The 18,717-nt window shown below is 39.3% G+C and overlaps 1 protein-coding gene across 3 annotated transcripts in view; it reads right to left on the minus strand.

Annotated features, from left to right (window-relative positions):
• The window catches only part of NDUFS1 (NADH:ubiquinone oxidoreductase core subunit S1), a 29,453-nt gene that overhangs the window by 6,795 nt on the left and 3,941 nt on the right, over window positions 1-18,717 (minus strand). For all 3 annotated transcript variants that reach the window (XM_043525830.1, XM_027833971.3, XM_043525829.1), the window contains exons 2-13: window positions 16,049-16,116; window positions 14,325-14,416; window positions 11,173-11,280; window positions 8,768-8,844; window positions 8,102-8,183; window positions 7,848-7,978; window positions 6,748-6,933; window positions 6,052-6,186; window positions 5,435-5,549; window positions 4,293-4,438; window positions 3,411-3,539; window positions 35-164 (exon numbers count right to left, since the gene is read on the minus strand). In XM_043525830.1, the coding sequence (XP_043381765.1) occupies window positions 35-164; window positions 3,411-3,539; window positions 4,293-4,438; window positions 5,435-5,549; window positions 6,052-6,186; window positions 6,748-6,933; window positions 7,848-7,978; window positions 8,102-8,183; window positions 8,768-8,844; window positions 11,173-11,280; window positions 14,325-14,416; window positions 16,049-16,112 (1,395 nt within the window). In that variant the 5' untranslated portion in view covers window positions 16,113-16,116. The remainder of the gene's footprint in view (window positions 1-34; window positions 165-3,410; window positions 3,540-4,292; window positions 4,439-5,434; window positions 5,550-6,051; window positions 6,187-6,747; window positions 6,934-7,847; window positions 7,979-8,101; window positions 8,184-8,767; window positions 8,845-11,172; window positions 11,281-14,324; window positions 14,417-16,048; window positions 16,117-18,717) is intronic.

Genomic DNA, 18,717 nt, shown 5'->3' on the forward strand with positions numbered 1-18,717 from the left:
TATCTGAATAGGTGCATTATTAAGAAGCACATACCTTGATGAAGGAGTGTTTTTCTGAAGCAATGTCCTGGAGTATCTGTGGGGAATCTCCCAGATGATCATACGTGTAGGTCAGATCCACTGCACTGCCCACAAGAGCCACCTGCAGATCATTGTGAAGCCAGCTGGAAATATAGCAAGAACAAAATACAGTATAATTCCAGTTCTGAATTCCATTTATACAAAAATATATCCAAATCCACAGTGTCTCCTCTACGTAGCCCTGTTGATCACCCTGTTAATAACTTCATTTAACCTCTTAGTGCTAATCAATGAGTTTGTATCTGTATAGCGGTTCCAAACGACTAACTACAATTACTGAGGCCTGGTCTACACTAGGAAGGTAGGTCAGTATAACTGCATTGCTCAGGGGTGTGAAAATCCACACCTCTGAGTGACACAGTTAAACCAACCTAACCCCAATGTAGACAATGCTAAATTGACAGAAAATTCTCCTGTCAACCTAGCTACCATCTCTCAGGAAGGTGGATTACCTATGCTGATGGGAGAACCCCTCTCATCGACATAGGAAGCGTCTTTGCTGAAGCAGAGCAGCTATGCTGCTGCAGCATTTTAAGCGTAGACAAGCCCTGGGGGCTTGTTTACACAATCAGTTCATAGCAAGCTGAGCTGTAAGTCTACCCCACACTAACTGACCATGTGAACCCTGTAATGCACTTTGATCTCAGAAGCAGATGAAAGCACAAACTGTTAATGCGCATCAGCACGGTCCACAAGGATAGCTAGTCTGCAATAGGCTAGTGCTGGGAAGAATCACATGCCACTTTACCACTAATTAATTGTTCAGATAGACCAGCCCCGAGACCGAATTTTGTTTCAGCAGAAACAGCAACTTGGCAGGACTAGGTCAGTGAAAATGCAATTTAAAATAGCACTTCTGTTTATCTGAATGCCTGGTTATTCAAAAGTTTTAGATGTCCCCAGGCCAATGGGATTGGGCTGTACTGTTAAGACACAGGAAAGATTGTTAGCCAAATCCAGTAAGACGATGATTCTAATGACAAGGCATACTGATGGAATTCTACAGAAGTTTTTTTTTTTTAAATCTCACCTTTTTCTGCACATGTACGATTAAGTGCAATTTTGTGATTACCATGTAGATAATCTTTTTACTATAATTGTTTCGCTTCAGTAATAATACATATTCTGGGTTCCGCACTCCGAGTGCCTTCAATGGAACATCTGCACACATGTACACGCAGCATTAGGCCCTATGATTTTTCTTTGGTACAATGATATCATTGTACAAGAAGGATGTGGAAAAATTCGAAAGAGTCCAGCGGAGGGCAACAAAAATGATTAGGGGACTGGAACACATGACTTATGAGGAGAGGCTGAGGGAACTGGGGATGTTTAGTCTACGGAAGAGAAGAATGAGGGGGGATTTGATAGCTGCTTTCAACTACCTGAAAGGGGGTTCCAAAGAGGATGGCTCTAGACTGTTCTCAGTGGTAGCAGATGACAGAACAAGGAGAAATGGTCTCAAGATGCAGTGGGGGAGGTTTAGGTTGGATATTAGGAAAAACTTTTTCACTAGGAGGGAGGTGAAACACTGAAATGCGTTACCTAGGGAGGTGGTGGAATCTCCTTCCTTAGAAGTTTTTAAGGTCAGGCTTGACAAAGCCCTGGCTGGGATGATTTAATTGGGAGTTCGGTCCTGCTTCGAGCAGGGGGTTGGACTAGATGACCTCCTGAGGTCCCTTCCAACCCTGATATTCTATGATATCCTGTAGTCTCAGAATGCTACTAAATATATTCTTCTGCGTGACCTACAGCTCAGCTCTTAACTGCACAGAGAGTGAAGATGATATGCAGTAGGGAAGAGTTCCTGGAAAACTAAGTAACCTATTCATTTTTGTGAGGCAGCACTCACCCTCACACTTTTTAGGGATTACCCATTTCAGTGCGGGGGGTAGGAGGGAGAGGAGAGGAGCGGGCAAGGGATTCAGACTAGAAAGAAGATACAATCCTCCAGAGATTTCTTTAGTTTCTTGTAGCCTCTCATTACACTAAAATTATAAAAAGCCATTAAAAAATTCCATCAAATGCAGTTATAGAGATTTTCCCTTTTTCTATCAAAATTTTATAATCACCAAATTTAAAAAAAAATCAGTTAAGTGCATTGGGTCATCCCAAAACAGTGAGGAGGATTGGCATATCGTTAAATGATGACAAAAAGGTACCAGGAAATCGAGGTTTGCAAAAATTTAATTGTACATATTTCCTAAATTTGCAATTTGTATGTTTGCCTCTCTCTAAAGAATTTAAGGTGTTCCCCCACTCCCTCCCACACCTAGTCAAAGGCAACTGATGAAACAGATTAAAATCTGGCACTATTATTAGGAGACTGGAACCTATTGCTTTACATTAAAAAAAGTAAGCAAAAGCAAGTACAACTCAAGATAAGAGATGTTGCCATTTGTGGCTTACTTTACCCCAGCCAATTGTTGGCCAGTTACAGAAAATTACCAGTGCATATTCTATTAATAACTAATAAGATATAGGATTTAGGTTATGTAATTTTTCTTGAATCCTCTTAAATTCTAGAATTTAATATGGTAAATTGGATGAACTAAACAACTGAGTCACATTTAAAATCCAAAATGTATTTTTCCAAATCAAAATGGATGAAATTCTAAACTTCATCTGATTGAAAAACATTTTATTTTCAAAGACAGATTAATCACTTATCTTATTCCTATTTTTCAAGCAATGAAGTCAACTATATCATCACTTATTACAAGTCATCAGGTCACATTTACTACAGCAACAATAATTTTAAAACTTCACTCTGTGTAGTGATAGCGCTAAGCAGCATCCTTTTAGGAATTTGCTTCAAATAACCTTCTATAAAAATTAAATCTGAGGATTTTTTATTAGTCTGTTCTTCCCTTGATGCAGGTGAACTCCCATTAATGTTGAGGGAGTTAATGGCATATAATCTATGCAACGAAGGGGGAGGTGGGGAAAAGACCCTGTTGTCTGCATGTGCGCGCACACACCCACACAGACCCCTCACAAAAAACTAGCAAAAAGAAAAGGAGTACTAGTGGCACCTCAGAGACTAACCAATTTATTTGAGCATAAGTGAGCTGTAGCTCACGAAAGCTTATGCTCAAATAAATTGGTTAGTCTCTAAGGTGCCACAAGTACTCCTTTTCTTTTTGCGAATACAGACTAACACGGCTGTTACTTTGAAACCTGACAAAAAACTAGGATTACATCCTGCAAATGGATCTGCCTGGGTGAATGCTTGCACCCACACAGAGCCCCACTGCAGTGGTGTACATGGGTGGCTCTAGCCCCTACTTTGTAAGTATGGACTACCTCATCTCCATAAAGATACAAACCTCTTTCTAATTCTAGCATTAAACAGGGGTGCCTCAAAGCGTGGATTGGTGCCAACCAGAAGCAGGACATCTGCCTCCTCCACTCCAGCAATCTTGGTATTAAGCAAGTAGTTAGAGCGTAGGTCTGTGCTATAATATAAGAACACAAAGAAATTATCTTTATGTCAGAAAAACAGGAGGAATGGGGACAAGGAGTTGTAAAGTCAGTAGCAGGGATGACAGTGGAGTGAAGTAAACTTAGATCTACAAATTATTTTTTCAGACAGGAAAAAGAACGAAGAGAATGCTCAATGCCAATGATACCACACCAAATCCAAAACAAAAACACACCCACTTACAGATGGGTAGCAGTAGGTTACTACAGTGTAGACATTTTCTGCTGTCTACCAATATAAGATGCAGTCAGCCTTCGTAGACTGGAAAATGCAACTTCATTGCTAGATTTATGTCGATATCAACACAGAGTATTATGGCTGCCCTACACGTATAGTTCTCACAATAGCACACAAAAGTAAAGCTGGCTAAAGAGATCAGTTTATAGCACAGTAATCTAATGGGACAGCAAAAAGCTATTGTACTCTACTACCGAACTGCGGTTGTCCCATATTTATCAGATTTGCACCTCTATTACTGTAGAACCTACCAGTCCATCCACTCTAACATGCAGACTCGGAACAGTAATATTCTAGATGTGGTCTACTATTTTATTTCATGTCTCTACCCCTGGCAGATTTCAGAATTTTATCATGAAATGATTCATAGTTTATCAATATGCCATTGGCTACTGGACAATTCATATGCAAGATCTCTAAGAATGTATTAATACTCTCTAATTGGAAAACATAATTAAGAAAAGTATAAACTTTGGCTGCGTTATCTCACCCAGCTCCAGCATTAGGGAAGACCTCTTCAGTGCACAGAGTGTCAGAGTTTACTCTATTCAGTAAGTCTTTTAGAGCTACCAGTGCTTCTGCATCCACCAGTCCTCCTGCAATTGCAGCCACATTCTTACCTTGGACATCCTGCAGCTGTACAAAGAGGAACAAGATCTGTCTGACATATCTGTAAGTAACAACTGAAAACACACGCTCTCGCTCTCACCCACACACACTCAGAATGATAAGCTATGAAGCAGAGACAGCATTTGAGAAAGTACAGATAGCATCACAGTTCTCCTGTAAAAATGCTATGACGTAAGTCAGAATTTTGACCTGTCTTTTCATTTTTTAAAAAGTGAAATAAACTGCAGCTTAGTAGTAGACAAATCCTCTATCACCACCACCACGCAAAGTACTCAAAAACGAGAACAGATAAACAAAGGTGTAAGAATAGATACAATTATTAAAGAGCAATGAAACATTCATGCAGTACAACATCTTAACAGAAGAATTAGTGGCACAGAGAAAGTTTTAAACCAGACCTACCCAATCCACAATGTAACTGTTTTGGGAGGTTGGGGATGGGGGAAGATAGCACAGTTTAATTCCATGAAAAAAAATCTTCAGATATGCACTATCTCGGTAAATAGATTTGGGAATAGTCACTTCCTCCTAAATTTCTACAGGAGTAGTACAATATTTTATTTAAATTAAAACTGAGTTAGCATAATTGGGAGGAGAAAAATTAGCCTCGTATAATCATTAGTGTACAATCTAATCTAGTACCTTCACTAAAAATAATCCAAAAGATTTTAGACAGTATCTAATGAAAAAATCTTTATAAAGTTATTCCAGAACAGAGGACCAAAAGTTCTCCAAAAAAAATACCACACTTGAACTCAGAGTAATTTTTTCTGAATTTCTTCATTACCTATGAATTTTGTTAAGTGGAAACAAATTGTCTTCTAAGCAGGTATAATTCTCCAACATTATTTTTACAAAGACAGACATTAACAGTAGATGGTTGTCTCCAGTCTTCATTATTTGATTTCCTAGGCTTCAGATCAACTGGTACAGTAATTTGCCCAGATGCACAGAAGTATTATAATACCCTAAAAAAGAGAGAGACATACAAATATTTCTTACCACTCCAGCAACACGAGTCAGGGCATCTTCCCAGGAGGTGTAAACAAACAGCCCTTCTTCATTTTTGACCATTGGTTCAATAAGCCGCTGGCGTTTCAAACCATCGTACGCAAACCTGGATGAAGAAAGCCAAATGAGCACTATTAAAAACACTAAGAAGATGATGTGCTTTTCTAGTACAGGCAATATCATTAATTGTGACGCAGAGGTCTACAGAGTGAGTGAAATGTGACCAAAACCACAGCAGCCTTTGGTTCGGATATCACAATCAGTTGGAATGAATAACCTATCATGAAGACAGACTAATAAATTACCCAAAAGTTGAACCTTTTTAATGGAAATAAAATGAAGGTGTCAACTCTCCCCTTTCAACATATAAAAACAAATCTGTCAGTCACAAAAACTTTAAACGTTACTACAGTCAAGGACTACAAAATATAAAATTCTAGTGCAGGGGTTGGTTAATATATATATTTACAGCATCGTATAAAAAATTCTCAGTTTGCCAACAATGCCTTTAAAATATCAAGTGTAGAACTCAGAGGTCAGTGCTATAGACAGTATTTCTGGTACACTGTGAAAATGCCCCTTTAAAAACAATACATATATACTTGTACCTTGTTTTGTCAGAGATCCATTCCTCATTGATGTCTTCATGCAATCTTGGCAAAATCCTCATCACTTCTCCAGTCCTTGTGCTCACCACGATGTTACTTCCAACAGCATCAAGAACATCAATGGACTCAGTCTTTCTGTGGGGAGGAAAAGGCACAGAAACCTACAACTCATGCATTGTTAGGTGATTGTTCAAAAAGCAATAGAAGTCTATAGTCAAAGGTCACAAATGTTGTATGTAGGTTTCCAGCATTATCAGATATATCTAACATTAAAGATTTGTTTCCTAAGATATATTGTAAATCAGACTTTCACCAGTCACTGGACTGTAGAATTTGATCTTTCAATTATGCACCGTAGATTCAACCGCTGGCACAATTTAGGGAGACCTGGAAGTCTGAGACTATTTTGATCCTCCTGCCTCCCAAACTGCTAGAGATATAAACATATGTAATTTAGAATGACCAACATCTATAGGATGAATGTACTCCTCAATTTAATTGACTGGGCATCAGTCAAAGTAACTAACTCAATCTATATCAGAGACACACACAAAACCAAAAAAATTAAGTCTGTTACAGCACTTTCAATTTCTCTTACAATAGTAGTATAAATATTTACAGTGAGTGAATATTAAAGAGCATATGAAAGATAAACAGACATTAATTTGCATTCAATGTACCACTTAAAATACATACCGTGTCTCCCAGGGACGGGCAGTAAAGGCATATGGCTTGGAGGTAAGGGCTCCTACTGGGCAGATGTCAATAACATTGCCTGATAACTCAGACATAAACATTTTTTCAACGTAAGTGCCAACTTGCATCTCGTTTCCTCTGCCTGTTGTTCCCAAGTCATCTACCCCTGCAATCTCACTAGCAAACCTGTTGGATGCAAATAAAGTGTAAAAACCAAAATATGTGTATCTATATTACATGTTTTTAATTCTTAATCTTTTTATCTTTCAGTATCAGTCTCTGGAAGAGAAGACATACCTACAGAAAAAAAAAGGACAGGCATCTAAATAGATTAGAAAGTCCCTATGTATATAGTACAATGATTCTATGGTACTAATAGTTGGAAATAGTAAAAAGCAATTATACTCTGTGTGTATAAACACAAAGACATATCCAGCAACAGTTCACATATAGGAATACTAGCTTGCTGAATTTCATTGGGGTGGGAGGAGAAAGGTGATTCAAGGAACTGGCAACTGGTTTAATGGAGTTTGATTATCAATCTGAATAGAACCCAGCTAAGCAGTAACCAGAATTTCTCACACAAGATAGGCAGAGAAAACTGTGTCTGATCCATACCTGGATAAAGTTCAGGTTCAAATTAAATGATGCTGAAATCTAAAAAGCTATCTTCCTGAGATTTTAGCCTCAGACTGCTGTCACCTTGAGGTCACAATCTTGGGACAATGGCTGTTTCAGACTACAGTTTCATACAAACCAGACCTGAAGAAAAGGTCCCTTCATATTTTGGGACCTGTTCTGGAATATAAACAACAGGGCTGGCTCTGAATTTGGAGTTTCATTCAATTTTCTTGCTTTGATCATCTCTAGTTGTTACTGTCTGACAGTTATTTGGTGGTTTGTAAGAAATCAGCTGGTTGTCTCCATCAGACACCAACATGTCTCCTTGCACCTTGGTTGCAATCACATAGGAGACCAAGGATTGAATGCCATTGGTTTAGCATTTTTCATGATGCATTAGCAACAATCAGTATTTTAAAGATATATTTTTCCATTGGAGAGAATACTAACGGGGGAGAATCTAAGCAGAAAGATATTACCTGATACACCGAGTACACTGTATACACCGAGTCATAATTGTTTTGACTAGTGGGCCAATGTTCTTGTCTTCAACTGCACGTTTTCCCTCTAAAAATCTACTCCTATCATTGCCAAACATCATTGATTGGTCCTAGAATAGGTAACAAAAAATAGTTGAACCCATGTTACTGAGAAATGTAGTTTCACCTAAGACAATTAAAGAGATAAATGTTAGTAAATAAGAAGTGTAAAATAATTGAACTGGGCTTTGTACCTGGAGGTCACACTCTCCTCCCTGATCACAGATTGGACAGTCCAATGGGTGGTTTGCCAGCAAGAACTCCATTACACCCTCTCTGTTGGTGTCAGTAGTTACAGAGTTAGTGTCACAGTTATACATTTTTACCCTGCAGCCTAGACTATTAATGGCAGACAAAGCCTCCAGAGCATTAAAAACAGATACTTGTGTCATTATCACTAAAATGCCAATTTGTGTTTAAAAAACAACAGACTGGGCTAACTGAATGACCTGGGTAACAGTAATGAGAAATGGGCCTTCATCTCCAGGTTACCGTTTTGTGTTTGCCACAGTTTGGAGGTGATTAAAAGTTGTTACAATCAAATGGTTATGCAGTAGCCTAGCCACATCACAACACCAGGATCATCACTACCACCCTTGTTAGCATTCTCAGCCAAGAGACTGGGAAGAATTGCATGGACATGGATTTATTTTAAAATTTTAACTAGAAAGTAAACTCTCTCTACAGACAGCTTTATAGTACATTGCAAATAAAGTTAAAAGCAGTACTTGAAGTGCCTTTATTTAAAAAAAAAAAAAATCAAAGCTGAATACTGCATATTTGTTAAATTAGGCAATAGACCACACAGCCTTCTCTTCCAATAATAAAATAAGCAGCTACATGAAGTCAGATGCAGATACCTTGCTTTCCTGGACTTCTCAGAATTTGTCAGTATGTTCCAACCCTTCATTACTGGCATTGCACAAGCAGCTACTGGCTGCAATCATAATAGGAAAATGCATCAAGAGATCTCCTCTTTCATACATATACTGGTTATTAATCCAACATCTTGTAGAAAATACAGGATACAAACATATTTGCCACAAAACATAGAAAATCTACCCAATATAAAAACATAATTGACTTTGGTTTTGAAGTCTTCTCTCACATTCTTTTTGAGAATCTGAGACTTAAGCGGTTAATTTTGCCATGATCATTAGGAGTTTTGATTTCATTTGTGGTTTTAGCCTATTTTGTTCATTTTAAAAAGAAAAAAAAAAAAAGTTACACTGCACCAAAAGGAGAGAATGCAACTCTGAAAAAAGTTGTGCTGTTGACACAGGGCTCACCACTGAATCCTGCACCACTGAAGTCAATGGGAGTTTGGCACACAGACTTCAATGAACACATAATGCAGTAACACAGAGGGCTAGTAAATAAACTGCCATTTCAGTCAGGGACAAAAGTTGTAGGCCCCAATCATTCAGTTAGATCCATGCAAGATCCAGGGCAAGTTCAGGGCCCTAAGGGTTTGTATATCAAATGGCCACCTGCAGCTACAGTGTGAGGTTTGTAAGATTATAACAAAGTATAAACATGTATTTCTAAAAGATATACAATAAAGTAGTAGTTTCCAACCTGTGGTCTGCAGACCCCCAGGTGGTGCAGACTATGTCTAAGGCAGGGGTGGCCAACCTGAGCCTAGAAGGAGCCAGAATTTACCAATGAACATTGCCAAAGAGCCACAGTAATAAGTCAGCAGCCACACCTCCCGTCCACCAGCAGCCCCGACAATCAGCACCTCCCTCTCCCTCCCACCTCCGCAATCAGCTGTTTTGCAGTGGCCAGGAGGCTCTAGTGGGGATGGGGGAGGAGTGAGAGCATGGCAGGCTCGGGGGAAGAGGCAGAGTGGTGGCAGGACCTGGGGCAGAGCAGAGGGTTGAGCAATGAGCACCCCCAGGCACACTGGAAAGTTAGCATCTGTAGCTCCAGCCTCGGAGACAGTGCCTAGGCAAGGAGCCGCATATTAACCTCTGAAGAGCCGCATGTCGCTCCAGAGCCACAGGTCGGCCACCCCTGGTCTAAGGGGTCTGCGAAAAGTGACTATGAGCTGGTCTATGCTACCGCTTAAGTCGATTTAAGGTATGTTGCTCATGGGTGTGAAAAAGACACCTCCCTAAGCAACATAAGTTATGTCGACCTAAGCAATGTCCACACCGGCGCTATGTCGATGGTAGATGCTCTCCTGTCGACATAGCATGTCTTCACCAGATGTGCTACCGCGGTGCAGCTGTATCGGAGCAGCTGCACCGATGTAGCCTGGTAGCGTAGACTTGCCCTATGAAAATAAAGCGTCAGATGCCAGAAAAGGCACTCTGTTTCTCTAATCAGTCAAAAGAATGCAAATACCCCCACCTACAGGTCAAAACCAGAAGTGGTGTTGTTACCACAGAATCCCACAGTTTAGTGCCCTTTCAAATGCAGGGTGGCGCGGGGGGAGGGCAAGGGGAGGACTTGTGAGGTTACAGCCACTCAAAAATTTACTTTAGCCCCCCCCTCCAGGTAGCAGCTGCCACTCTCTGGCCGCCCTGCTCTGAAGGCAGAGTGCCTGCCCAGGGTGCCCAAGAGCAGCCCCCAGTCCATGTCCCTGCCCACTGGGATGCACCGCTCAGCACAGGTGGAGGGCCCAGGAATCCCCACAGCAGCTTGGACTGACCCACTCCAGCACAGGTTCCTGGGCCCCACTCCCTGCAGTCACTGCTCCCAAGGGCTCTGCCAGTCCTGGAGCTGGGTCCCCCCCAACCCAGGTGGCTGTGAGCACTGCCCAGCTCCAGCCTCCGATGGGGCCGGGAGGGGAAGGAGAAGAAGGCATGGAGAAGAGCAGGAACTGGTAGTAAGGAGGGGCTAAGGCCCATGTCAGTTCCCCCACCAGGAAGAGGCTGGTATCGCCCCTGGTCAAATGGCGTGCTGAGCATGTACAACATTTGTAGCTGAATTCTATTCAGACAGTTTTCACTTTAAGACTTCTATGACAGGGGTCCAAAGACCACGTGTTGAATTTCTAAAGGGGTCTGTACCTCCATTTGAAGTTTTTTAGTGGTCCACAAATGAAAAAAAGGTTGAAAACCACTGCAATAAAGCATTGCCATTCTTTTACAAATGGACATAAAATTTTGGGGTGTAGATAAATGCAGAAAAATAATCTTCTTGCAACATCCACATTATAACTACAAGTTGTTTCGCAATTACTCACTCTCCAAGTTTTCAGTAGAGTCCTGCAAACACTTAGAAAAGAATACAATTTCAGTACAGAAGAGCTACATACCTTGGGTGCTTTCTCTATCTCCACAAGGCACATCCTACAGTTTCCCGCAACAGACAATCGATCATGATAACAAAAGCGAGGTATCTGCATTCCAACCTTTTCACAGGCCTAGAAAAGGAAGAAATAAAGAAAATTAAGTTACAGAATTAGCTCTTATGACCTTGGTTCAACTGAAATGCAACTGAATTTTCAATTCTAAAATTTCTCATCAAAGAATTAAAAATTGTTTTGATTTTCACAGAGTGTGTGCTCACTGTATATCTCTTTGGCTTATGCAGGGTTAGTTCCAGAAGTTTACCCAAAGGGGAGACTGTCAAGTCAATAATGGTAAATAAGGAGCTGGGGAGTAACAGAAAAATTGGACCCAAGGAGAAATAATTCTTCTCCCCTTTTCATTAGATAGTGTGTTAAGAACTGTAGTAATAAAAAGAATATTTGTATTTTGTTGCTCTGCAGTAACAAACTCACAAGAAAGTATGCACTATATCAAGAAAGGTACACAGGGGAGGAAAGCTCCAATAAGACTTACAGGAAGAAGGAAAGTAAGAATGAATTTGGAAAGTGGTAGAAGATATGAAGTAAAAAAAAAAAAAAAGACAGGCATAAGAAACCCCAAAACAGTAAAATATGACATGGATGTCCACTGTAATCTCACTGAGTGCCCTGAAGATTATAGCGGTTCAAAGTGCCACCTCACACATTCACAGAAGAAGCCCAAACCCTGAGAAAATTTAGTAAGGCTTTTGACACAGTCCAAAATGACATTCTCATAAGGAAACTAGGAAAATGTGAATTACATGAAATTACTACAAGGTGGGTACAACTGTTTGAAAAACTATTCAAAGAGTAATTATCAATGGTTCACTATCAAACTGGGAGGACATATCTAGTGGGATTTCACAGGAATCTGCCCTGGGTCCAGAACTAGTCAACATTTTCATTAATGACCTGGATAATGGAGTAGAGAGTATGCTTATAAAACTTGCATATGACACCAAGCAACTTTGGAGGACAACATTAGAATTCAAAACAACCTTGACAAATTGGAGAATCGGTCTGAAATCAACAAGATTAAATTAGATAAAGAGAGCGCAAAGTACTACACCTTTCAGGAAGGAAAAATCAAATGCACAGATAGGGACTAACTGGCTGGGCAGAAGTACAGCAGAAAAGGATCTGGGAGTTGTGACGTTTTGGAGATTACGCAGATCAGTAAGGAGTTCTGTAACTGCCTGCCCTGTAACGCTGGTATGCCTTAATGCTGTGCTCAGATCCCTGGCACCGGGACTCTGCCCACAAGCACAAGGTGTCACCCTGGCTTCCACCAGCCTACTTATTCCTTTCTTGGTGACACCAACAGCCTTTCCAGTCCAGAGTCTCCCCAAATCCATCCTCCCCAAGTTCTTAACAACTAGACACTCAGACAGTTCCCCTTTGGTTCATCACCCCAGAACCAGCTCCCACTATTATACCAGCTCACTTTGGGATACACACTCCATAAAGTTTGTACCAGAGACTTGCTAGGATTAAAAATAAACAAAGTTTATTTAATCAAAAAACGACATATTCAAAGATGAAATAGTAAAGGAAAGCAAACATACAAGTTACACAGAAAAAAATAAACAAACAAACAAAGATGCAACCTCAGGTTTTACACTTCTATATTGTATTAGAAAAAGGATTTTATCTAAGTTACCTATTGCCTTTGAACAGTTTCCCCAGCATAACTCCAAGCCCAGTGGTATGCAAATTGTTCCAGTCACGCCCCCCCTTACCATTAACAGAATCTATCTGTGCCACCCTCCCACCCCATTACTGCACAGCCAAGGCTTCCTCAGCAGTGAAGCTTGGGCTGAAGGCGGAGCTGGGGAGCGGGGAAAAGCTGGGGCTAGAGGCAGAGCTGGGCCTGGGGGCATGATGCTCCCTCTCCTCCTCCTCCTCCTCCTCCCCCATGAAAAATCCTGTATTTAACTGGATCCTGGATTTACACTAAATAAATAACACTGCCACTAGATGCTGCAGAGGTATTCAAAATGAAGATAGATGTCACTTTATTAATTATAATTATTATTAAATTATTAATTCATTAATATGAACTTTTGGTTCACTATCAACTTCTACAAAAAGAGTCTCATGTCAGTAGAGCAGACAGATAAAGCTGATTAAGCAGCAATGGAGCCTAAGAGAAATACTGCATTGGGCTACTAGCTGGAAATTGTAAAGCCACAACCATCTTAATGTAACTTGCATCCAAGGCACAATTCTGCCCTCTGAAATGAACCCTGGTTGCATACTTTATGTGCCATTTCTCCGTATCTGGTCCCTTCTCATTGCTCCTAAAAAGTTAGTTTAGAAAAAATTAGTGGCCCAGTTGCAATGCTAAGCATAGCTTTGAAAAGTTTGAATCCCATTTTGACTTCAGACTTTTTTCCCCCCCTCAGGCCAGGAAGAGTGAAACTACAGCAAAGGCATGCATGGAGTTCTGAGCTACAAGAACTGGGGCAGGAAGGGAAGCTATATCTTGCATATCATTTAATTAAGTATAGCACAGAGTAGAGGGCTCTCAAAGAGTCCAGCTCAGTCCACTATAAGAAGAGCAGTAACCATATAAAACGTGGAAAGACAGTGGGTGTGACCCATATAGTTCTGACAAGGACACAAGAGAGCCACCGTAACTGTTCTACCTGCACCATCTAGAACAGCGGTGTCCAATAGAAATTCAATGCTAGCCACACTTGTGGTTTTGAATTTTTCTTATTAGCCACATTCTAAAAAAAGCTACAATTCAATAGTCTATTAGCCACGTGTGGCTAGTGGCGAACGTATTGGACACCGCTGATCTAGAATTTAGTTAAAGCTTGTCTGAATCCATTTACAGCACTATAGTAGTTATCAATTTGAATTCCTCCTGACACACCTTTCTTTCAGCTAATCAGGTCAGATTTTGCTTTCTCAAATGTAAAGCTTCTACAAGGAATCATCCCATATTAAGTTCTCTGGTGGGCAGCAAAACCACCTACACAGAACTGCCATGAGACACACAAAGTGTTCAGTTACATGAAGTGTAACACAATGACAATATACTGTTACAAATTGGGGGGGGGGGGGGGGGAGCAGCAGGTAGTCAGACACCGGTCTAGAATTTTTTCTACCTGAAGCACTGTAGTTCCCGGTTCTACCAAGACAGGCTGCCCATCAACGAACACCTCTATCAGGTTGCTGGCTGCTGCAGTGGTTGTACGCACTAAAAGATACAAGAAAAAAAAAACTGAGAATTTAAGTTACCGCTAAATGGGATACGCAGTATTCTTGGTATCTTTATTCTAATTGGTTGACCAGAAAGGTTAACACCCAAACCTGTGCTCCAAAAGTATTTTATTAGTCAGTTGTCCACATACGGGAGGCTACTTTAATTAAGAAGTTGGCATGTAGATATCCTGGTGATGGGCACCATAAAAATCCATAGCCAGGATTACTGCAGGCAAATTTCTTAGATGATACTTACTAATGTTTTGACAGTTATGCCACCTATTATACTAGCTATTTCAAGAATAAACCAAACAAAAAAAAAATATAACCCTGATTTCCATTAGCTTATCTAAAATTCTTATTCCTCATTGCATCTCATCTAGCACAGTTGGCATTGCTATGTCTTCAACCATTATGAACTAGGATGCGACCAAAAGCTTATAATATATTATTTCTTCAATTCTCCATTATTTCTTCAGCATGCCTATCAAAACTCTAGGTATATGATCATTATGTAAAAATACAATATTGCAATAATTAATGTAAGTTAACAATTTCAAAAACACCACCAAACAACAACAAAGTGGATATTCCCTAGGGCTGGTATCACTTGTGAAGCTCAGTGAGACATTATTTCTAACATGAGAGAGGAAAAATACAGAGAATAGCTGATGGTCAATTTTTAAAAGCAAATTCATGATAATTCATGTGTTTTCTTCTGCACTATCTTTCACACAAATTCACTGATCATTGCAGATTTAAGGTATAATATAGCTTTATCCCCCACAAAATGGCTTTTTAAATGCATGCCACATAAAATATTAAAGTGTGCTCTCTTTTTACTTTGACAATTGCAATGTTTTTCATATGGCAAATTATGGGAATTTTAAAAAATATGTCAAAGTGGCTAATATAACACACCTGTAAACATTCAGCCATTCAGACTGCTTAAGTGGTTTAGAGTTTCTATCACTCTCCTGGAAAGTCAATCTCTAGATACTCCAGTGCATTGTTAGTGGTGTGGGGGAATGAGGGAAATTTTAAAGGACATTAGTACCAATCACAGTCAAGACATTCTTCTTTCACATGATTCAGTGTAGCTTTAAATGGGAGGGAGCCACGGACAGGGTGTTCTCCATGAAGGCCCCTTGGCTATGGAATTCACTTCCTATTGGGCTCTTAGAAAGCCAGACTTGTTGTTACCTTCCAGCCATACCAAAAGTCCATTTTTTCTCCTCAATGCATTTGGAAAGCATGCAGGTTGAGGGGTACAAGGATTTTATTGTTATGTTTGTTGGCAAGTTAATGTTAATAATAAAGGGTAGTGTAGTATGAGCAACTTATTGAGGGATGTTTCACATTATTTAACATTGTTAACTTCAGGATATGTAAAAGCTTCCAAAGCCTAAGATGGGTGCTTAGTTATTTGTATTTATAAAACCAACTATAATAGCTAGTACAATCCAAACACGACCAGCAACAAGAGCACTATATAAAACCCAGAGAATGGTAAGAAATTTGTATAATAACCTCAATATACAATGCCTTCTTTATGTGCATTGTATCACTCTGTATAAGTAGGGAAAGGCTTCTCATGCACTTGTGTATAAAATGCAGGCAGACTCACCACATCCTTTGGTGGACTGAGTGACACCAGCTAAGGCCCTGCGGACAGCAGGTAGTCGCAGCATGATGCTGAAAATTAATACAAGAGAAGTTAGTGGGTTAAATTTTAGCAATTAAGATCTATCCTGATATTTCTATGAAGGTGGATAAAAATAAATAATTTAAATTAAATACAGGCTTATTTTTTAAAAATAAATCTATTTAAAATTAAATATGAAGTTAACATCTATGTTAGGCCTAAATTATATATTATATTATGTTGAAATAATTTAAATTAAATACAAAAATATTAAGCAGTATCTTTGTGCCAAGTTTTAAAGACAGTCAACAACTGAACAGGTGGAAGTTAATGACTAAGCATCAGGAACCAGAGTTTGTTGAAGTGTTACCCCAGCTTTTGACAACATGCCGCCTTCAGCAGGCACAGAAAGCACACATTTTTCATTTCAGTTTGTTCAACTAGCTCAGTTTAATGACTAGTACACTCAAAGTTAAGAAAGCACCTGGAGGTTGTAAGAGCAGGCAACCTTGTTTTCCTTTTCCAATCTATGACTAAATACTAGATGTGAGAATGAGATCTACTAGTTCTAAAATCTTGAAGGACATGGTGACCAGAAACAATCAGTTCAATTCACTGGCTACAGATAATACTTCCTTTGTTTAGTGAAGTTAGTATTAAATGCAAAACATGTTTTGATAAACTTTTTCTCTTAAACAAAATTAAAATGTTTTTGTGCCCTGATTTTGAATTTCCATCCAAATAGAGCTTGACACACACAGCAAAAAAAAAAAACAAAACAAAACAAAACAAAACAAAACAAAAACAAAACCATTTAGTAAGAAGTTAAGCGATATAACTGCTTAAATACATGTGTTTAGACATAGCGTATTCCGCTGGATATCAAAAAGAAGCAACAAATTTAGAGTAAAGGCTATATTTAGCTGAAAATCAGCATGTTTTAACAGTTACCAACCAATAAGAATCAACTTTTTTTTTAATAAAGGAAAGCAACTAAAAAATGCAAATACAAAGCATGATTAAAATCGATGGATTTAAATCAAAATCTGCTTACTGATTTAAATCATGATTAAAAAGGGTGATTTAAATCAGCTTTAATTTAAATCAATCTTAAATTTTTAATTTGTATGTGAGACTGTTGAATACAAATTACAAAAACTTTTGTATTATATGTCCAAAGCAATGTGTAGATGACAGGACCAAGAATTCTTGAGTTCTAATCCTGGCTCTGACAATGATTACCTCCATAGCCTTGGGCAAATCACTCAAGCTCAAATTTTCAAGTGCCCATTAATTCTGAGTGCCTAACTCAACACAGCCTAAGGCTAGAGTTTCAGAGGTGCTGAGCATCCGCTTAAGTCAAAGAGAGTAAAAAGTGAGTACTGCTCTTCTGAAAATTGTGCCCCAAAAACTGAGGCATTCAAAGTTAGTGGACATTTTTGAACATGTGAGCCCAAGAGATTTAATACAGGTCACACTGTGAATCAATAGCAAGGATGCATAAAAAGCCAATGTCTCCTGATTTTCAGTCTTGTACCCCCACCAACTGGTCAATGCTGGCTCCATATTCCAAACTAACAGGGAAGCTATCAAAATAAGTGTGTTTCCATTACCATGCATGTCAGAAAAAAGGTAGGATGACAAAATCTCTTCCATAAACCGCTCACAGACTAAAACAGATTACTTTAACAAAGGAAGAAATGACAGAAGAATAAGAAAAAAAGAAAGGAAGCGGAAAGAAAAGACTGCTCTTGGAAAAGCACTATTTGTAATTAATTGTTTCTGATGTGTTGTTGTTTTTAAACTGAATGTTTGTTTCTCCTTAGCGTCAGTCTGAATTGGGCTACCGCAGCTTCCTAAATACATATAAACATCTCATTATATCACCCAACCACAAAATAGTTGGTCTGTAGTTTGGAGTGACTCACTACCCTCATAACAGGTTTCAGAGTAACAGCCGTGTTAGTCTGTATTCGCAAAAAGAAAAAGAGGACTTGTGGCACCTTAGAGACTAACCAATTTATTTGAGCATAAGCTTTCGTGAGCTACAGCTCACTTCATCGGATGCACACTGCATCGTATGCATCCGATGAAGTGAGCTGTAGCTCACGAAAGCTTATGCTCAAATAAATTGGTTAGTCTCTAAGATGCCACAAGTCCTCCTTTTCTTTTTACCCTCATAACAACGCTATCCTCCGAAGCCAAGGAATTTGAAAGTTGAATGAGGTCCATTCTTTTATGAAGAATGAAAGTTAAGAGAATTAGGACTTGGCTACGTGGAATCACAGTCTGTGGTACCATGTAGACAAGCCCTCAGAAGCTAAGCTATGAGACAAGATTCAAGTGATCATAGAAACTTGATAAAAAGAGTGAAGAGTATTTCAGAGTTAGAATGTAACCCATTTTATTTTTCCAAGGGTACAAAACACTGTTGCAGTACTAAAATGGACATGTCCTCATGGCAGGTTCTATATTCAACTTCCTTTTTTCCCCTCACATATTTGCAAGTCCATGGTATTCTTTGTTTTCTTGCCCCACAACAAAACACTTCAAAGTTGTTTTCTAAGCCCTGGTCTACACTATGAGGTTAGGTCAAATTTAGCTGCATTAGGTCGATTTTATAAGCAATGCGTCTACACAACCAACCCCGT

This window comes from Chelonia mydas, chromosome 11, assembly GCF_015237465.2.
Source record: "Chelonia mydas isolate rCheMyd1 chromosome 11, rCheMyd1.pri.v2, whole genome shotgun sequence".
Taxonomy (NCBI): domain Eukaryota; kingdom Metazoa; phylum Chordata; order Testudines; family Cheloniidae; genus Chelonia; species Chelonia mydas.